At 34.8% G+C, this 6597-nt stretch overlaps 1 protein-coding gene across 1 annotated transcript in view; it reads right to left on the reverse strand.

The window, feature by feature from the left end:
• Positions 1 to 3923: 3923 nt before the first annotated feature.
• Positions 3924 to 6597, reverse strand: part of RNF180 (ring finger protein 180) — a 184606-nt gene continuing 181932 nt past the window's right edge. The window contains exon 6 of the mRNA XM_008588654.1: positions 3924 to 4964. Coding sequence (XP_008586876.1) covers positions 4765 to 4964 — 200 coding nt within the window. The 3' untranslated portion in view covers positions 3924 to 4764. The remainder of the gene's footprint in view (positions 4965 to 6597) is intronic.

Raw genomic sequence — 6597 nt, forward strand, 5'->3', positions numbered from 1 at the left:
ATTTAAAAAAAACCAGTTATTTGTTATCTTCTTGTTGATTTAAAACACAGTTTATTAATTCATTCTACTGCTTGTGGACATTTGGGCAGTTTTCATTTTGGATCTACTAGAAATAATCAGTGGCAGGCTGTTCATTTTGTGAAATGAGCAAGCAAATGATCAGACCAAAGGGCACAGAAACAAGATTTAAGAGAAAGTGTCTCATGCTTTTTATCTTCATCTATATCCCAATTCTTCACATTTTAGCAGACCTATTCGCATAGGAAAGAAGGCTATCTGAGGGCATTTGGCATCAATCTTCTGTTTACTTTTACACAGAGGTTCCTACTTTAGTACTTTACTTGGGTACTCTACAGGTCTATATTTTATTTTTTTAAGATAATTTATTATATATATGTGGGGTACAAAGTTGACTTTCAGTAGTTGTGTACAATGTGTGACGGTCAGATCAGGATGGCTCACCTATTCATCATCACAACAGGTAATCCTTGGTGTCTGTTGACCAACTTCTTGTTACCCCTCCCCCCTCTCCTTTTCCACCTCTAGTAGCCACAGTTCTTTTCTCTCCTTCTAAAAGTTCAATGTATTATTGTGATTGTTGTTTGTTTATTTCTTTCTCTCTGTCTCTATTGTTTGTTTATTTATGGATTCAGCTCCCACTTACACATGAGAATGTGTGGTATTTCTCTTTCTATACCAAGGTTGTTTCACTTAGCATAACTTTCTCCAGGCTCATTCATATTGCTGCAAATGGCAGAATTTCATTCTTTTCTAAGGATGAGTAGTATTCCGTTGTGTATACGTGCCACATTTTCCTTATCCAGTCATCTGTTAATGGACATTTAGGTTGGTTCCATATCCTGGCTAATGTAAATAGATCTGTGATGACCGTGGGAGTGCAGGTATCCCTTTGACATGATGATTTCCATTCTTTTGGGTATACACCCAGAAGTGGGATTGCAGGTCATATGGTAGTTCTATCTGTAGTTGTTTCAGAAACCTCCATACTGTTTCTCATAATGGCTGTACTATTTTATAGTACCACCAATGGTGTAGGAGGCTTACCCCTTCTCTATATCCTCTCCAACATTTGTTTTTCTTAGTCTTTTTAATAACTGGCCAGTCCAACTGGGGTGAGATGATATTTCAATGTGGTTTTGATTTGCATTTCCCTGATGATTAGTGATGTCTAGCATTTTTTCATGTACCTGTTGGCCATTTGTAATCTTCCTTTGAAAAATGTCTATTCAGCACCTTTGTCCATTTTTTAATTGCATTTTATTCTTTTTTTCTCTTTTATAGTGAAGTTGATTGAATTCCTTGTATATTCGTTATATTAATCCCTTGTTGAATGCATAGTTTGTAAATATCTTCTCCCATTCTGTAGGTTGTCTTTTCACTCTGTTGATAGTTTCCTTTGCTGGGCAGAGGCTTTTTAGTTTGATGTAATCCCTTTTTTCTTCTGTTGCTTGAGCTTTTGGGGTCTTATTCATGAAGTCTTTGTCCAGTCCCATGTCCTGAAGTGTTTTCTCTATGTTTTCATCTAGGAGTTTTATAGTTTCAGGTCTTATACTTAAATCTTTATTTTGAGTTGATTTTGGTATATGGTGAGAGGAATGGATCTAGTTTCTTTCTTCTACACATGGACATCCAGTTTTCCCAGCACCGTTTACTGAAGAGGCTGTCCTTTCCCCAATGTATGTTCTTGGTTTCTTTGTCAAAGATCAGTTTGCTGTAAGTATTTCTGGGTCTCTATTCTGTTCCATTGGTCCATGTGTCTGTTTTTCTGCCAGTACCATGCTGTTTTGGTTGCTATAGCTTTGTAGTATAGTGTGAAGTCAAGTAGTGTAATGTAGTCTGTTTTTCGTCTTTTTTTTTGCTCAGGATTGCTTTGGCTCTTTGGGATCTTTTGTTGTTCCGTATGAACTTTAGGATTTTTTTTTTTCTATTTCTGTGAAGAATGTCATTGGTATTTTGATGGGGATTGCAATGAATCTGTATATTTCTTTGGGTAGTATGGACATTTTCACAATGTTAATTCTTCTAATCCATGAACAAGGAATGTCTTTACATCTTTTTGTGTCCTCTTTCTTTCAGTAGGGTTTTGTAGTTCTCATTGTACAGGTCTTTTATCTCTTTGGTTAAATTTATTCCTAAGTATTTTATTATTTTGGTATCTATTGTAAATGGGTTTGCTTTCTTTTTCTGCTTGTTTGTTGTTGGCATATAAGAATGCTACTGATTTTTGTGTATTAATTTTTTATCCTGCAACTTTACTGAATTTGTTTTTGGTAAAGGTTATGCACTACGATGGATTTTCCACTCAGCTAGTCTGCCTGCTCACCTGCGGGGGAGCATGTGCTGAGTGAGTTTGGATGTGGGTCCCAAAAAGAAAGGGGGAACTCCCTCAAAGTTAGGATCGCTGGTGTTTGTGGTGTCAGTGGGAATAGCTGGGGTCTTTTCCAGCTTACCTTCTCTCTGCCTGGTTCCAGGCCAGTCCCTGTAGCGGGGCTGAGGCCTGGATGCCTTGCTCTGCTCTTTAGGGTGCTGTTCTTCCATGCTTCACAATAATTTCCTCAGTCTCTTGTTGCTCTGCACCATGTTTCCTCAAGGTCCAGTCAAAACTCATTTGTTTGTCTGTGTTGTGGTCTCTTTTTATGTGAGGGGACTAGTGCCAGACCTCTCTAGTTGGCCATCTTGGGAAAAAAAACCCTGAGATCAAGTTACGATCAAGACAAATGCCAGATAGTGTCCTGCAGATATTAAGAATTTTTTAATTAATATAAGCCATTCAGAAGACAATTAGAATATCCATTTAGAATGCTCCTCCAGATTCTGCTTTCTTTTTTTTTAAGGGTATTATATTTATTTAAGGGTATTATATATATTTGTATTTAGTTTAGTTTATAGATACAGATCTACAAACTGATACATATCACTGACCTGACTAACATATATACAGGGAATCAACTTTGTTTCTCTGAGACATCTGTATTTATAATAATTATTTATTTACTTTAACTTACATATAATTAAAATCAACTTTTAAAGTAATTTAGGAATGAATGAAGACATATTTACTAGAGCATATAATCAAGGAGTTGTCTTGGAAATGGCTGCAATTTGTTTGAAAGTTCTTAAAATATTCCTCCCCTGCCGCCCCATCCCCCTGATTCAATAGGGGTTTTGTTAATTTCTCAATCTTAATATGTATATTAGGAGGGCCGACATTTTCCCTTATAGCTTATTATCTTTGAGTAATAAATTAGTGATCATAAATATCCATTTATGAGCAGTAATTTATCTCTGTGTTTCTAAATTGTATTTAGTTTTCTGCCTTTTAGATTTGATAATGTCTAATATATATTATTATTTTCTTTCACAGATAAATCTGCACCATTCTTCCATATGTCTTAAAACATAACATACCGTCAATCCAGTGCTTTTATTAAAACACACTTAGTTTTAGGCCAAATTTTTGCTTTTATAGACTGAACTCTAAGCCCAAACCATCTCAAATTTTTTTTTGGATGGTGGTAGTATTTATAGGGCCATGAGAGATTCACTGATTTTATGTAAAAACATGCTTACTGAATTATCAGATATATGACATCATAGTGCAGAAATGTTGGATTAGCAGTTCATAATCAAAACTTTTGTTCTAGATTTCACAAAGACATCTGAATAACTGAATAAATAAGTTTATATCTCTTTCTCCTTCAGTTTTCACACTGTTGAAATTGATACTTGCCCCAATTCCTTCCCACATTGAAGTAAATTGAATCTTCTTTATTTTTCAGTAAGAATTGTAAAGATTACTGTAATTATAAGTACAAATAAATGTCAGTTTTTCTTTCTATAAATATATTAGCTTATTTCCAACAATTCTTTATTCCAGACATTAAATAACAATGACAATAAAAAAATCTAAAAGCCACTCTTTATTGCACATTTAAAATATATTTGACACTCTTCTAGTTAAATGAATCACTAAATTCATTACATTTGGACATGCATTGCTCTTTTAGACTACTGAAAGTCAGTAAATTTATTTTTTTTTTTAAATTTCTTAAGGTGATCCATTCTACAATTTGGAAAGTGTTAATACAGTTCTCTAAAGTGTCTATTGGTGGGAGTTAGTCTTGTAGTTTGTATTTACTATCCTCTTGCTTATAATTAAAAATGTTGCACTAAAGCTATTATTTAGCTCTGCACAAATATGGTGGTCAGTTTTACTGGTAATAGAAGGGAACATAATTAGAGATAATTGGAAACTGAAACTGAATATACCCTGTTAGATTAGTTCCCAAAGAATATAGTATATTTTTAATTGATATAATTTGCCTGAGAATAAGTGGTGATTGGCTAAATATTTTATCAATGAAGATAACTATCTACTCAGATTATTATTTCATTTTATATTTTTACTATTTGTACGTGGTGGGAAAACATGTCTTTACAATAAAAATAAGTATAAAAGTGATAGTGTAAAATGAGAGTCCCAAATCCTAAACCAAGAAGAACCATAAAACTAATACTCACAGTGCATTGTTGCTAAGTACTGGATAGACTAGCTCTTGAATAAAATTTAGTTTCTTATATGAAAAACATTAATAAATAAGTCCATTATTCTCAGGCTTTCTATTAACACCAACAATTTATACAATGCGACATTATAAAAACTTCAAAGCACATTTTAAAAATGTTTAAGCAATTGTTATTTACATAATTTGATTGTTCAACTCTAGTAAGTTATGAAAATTCCTAAAACGGAAAGAAAAAATAGCAAAGAAAGCAGAAAACAACAAATCCAATGACCCAGTTCACGGAATAAATGTAGATGATCACCATATCCATATCAAACCACCATCCACGGCTATCATCCTCAAAGTGCAGGTAATCCATCCTGTGTGCACCATGCGGGAACTGCCTTCTTGTAACTGGAGCTGCACGTCTGTGGAAACCTAGAAGATGTATGAATATATGATTTTAAAGCTCATTAAATTCAATTAAGTGCTCAGAAAGGAAGCTTAATTATGAACACAGGTCCCATGAACAAAGCATATCTTGGTTTCACTGAGTGGTATGTTGTATTCCTGACAGTTTTTGCAATGATACACAACTATCAGAAGTCTCTGCTAGTTCAGGGTGGTAAGGACAGAGACAGTAAAGTTAGCAAAGAGCATGGGATATGGAACCAAGAGACTAGCCTAGTTCTGTCACTTACCTGAGGAAATATTTATCTTTTTGGGTCTTTATTATCTGATCATTTCAAAAATTTGTGAGGATCAAATGTAGTTATTTTGACATGAGAACATTTTCTAAACTTGAACTCCACTCATGTTTTATTTTCACAACTACTGTTACAACTACTGTTTGTAACTTTTGATCACCAATTTAATCTTGTACCTTGAAAATTCCATTTAGTCCAGTTATTTGAGCAAAATTCCCTGAGAAAAATGTCTCTTATCTGTGTTGTCACTGAATAAACTGGACAGATGGACATAATGGTACTCCTTTAAAAAAATTTAGCATTAATTTTAATAAATTTCAAAGCATGGGCCTATTTAAGGATATTCATTGGCACATAAAACACAAATCTTGAAAGTAAACTACAGTTTACTTTTTACTAAATAAATATGACATTTCTGAGAAATATTGCAGTTCATGAAACGCTGTTTTTTTTCCCCTTTGTTTATTTACATGCTAAGTATTACAGCTTGAGTATAAACTTATCAAATGGCAACCTGTTTTTGTTGGGTGACCAATATATAACACCAAATACATTTAAAAAACAAAATTCAATTTCCTAAGGACTGATAATCTCATAATCTTTTTTCTTTTTACTTATCTACTGCCTACCTTAAGTATTTATGTGTTTATTAGTGTTAGAGAATGGGGATAGCACAATAAACTAAGGGAAAAAAGCTGTAATTCTGGTACTTGCTAGCAACTCTGGTGATATAGGTTCTGTGAGACTCTAGCTTGAAGAAAATTCTGGTTCATCCAGTTTAACAATTGAGTAATGTTACGTATTATGCTGTAGATCAGGCTGCTTATTCTGACAGCAAGGTTGTACTCACCTGGATATTAGTATGGTCATTTAAAGTCAAACCTCTTTTGTTTTTTTTGGGGGGGGGCAGGCAAGATGGCCAACTACGGCCACCTGTACTCATCCACCCCACAAAAAAAGGACCTAAATAATGAATATCCAACCATATCTTGATGGCAGTGCCTGGAAAAATATACTAGAGAGCACCAGAATAGCAGCAAAACCCCTCTGAAATGTGAAAGCCCAGGATACCAACACAGACAGGGGAACAAGGCACCTTCCCTTTGCCACACCATCTACCCAGCCAGATGGGCTCAGAGTCAGGGAGGACTTCCTATGGGGAAAAGGTAAGCTAGAGAACCCCAGGGGTCCCTATAGCTGCCATAGACACCCAGAAGTTTTTTTTTTTATTTTTTATTTTTTTATTTTTTTTGTCTTTTTGTCTTTTGTCTGTGTCCGGCAACGGATCGCAACCCTCAGTGTTGCCCCCGTACCGGACTGGGGACCGGCGACGGGATCGCAAGCCTCGGTGTTGCTCCCGCGCC

The sequence above is a fragment of the Galeopterus variegatus genome, unplaced genomic scaffold (assembly GCF_000696425.1).
Source record: "Galeopterus variegatus unplaced genomic scaffold, G_variegatus-3.0.2 Scaffold131, whole genome shotgun sequence".
NCBI classification, from domain to species: Eukaryota; Metazoa; Chordata; class Mammalia; order Dermoptera; family Cynocephalidae; genus Galeopterus; species Galeopterus variegatus.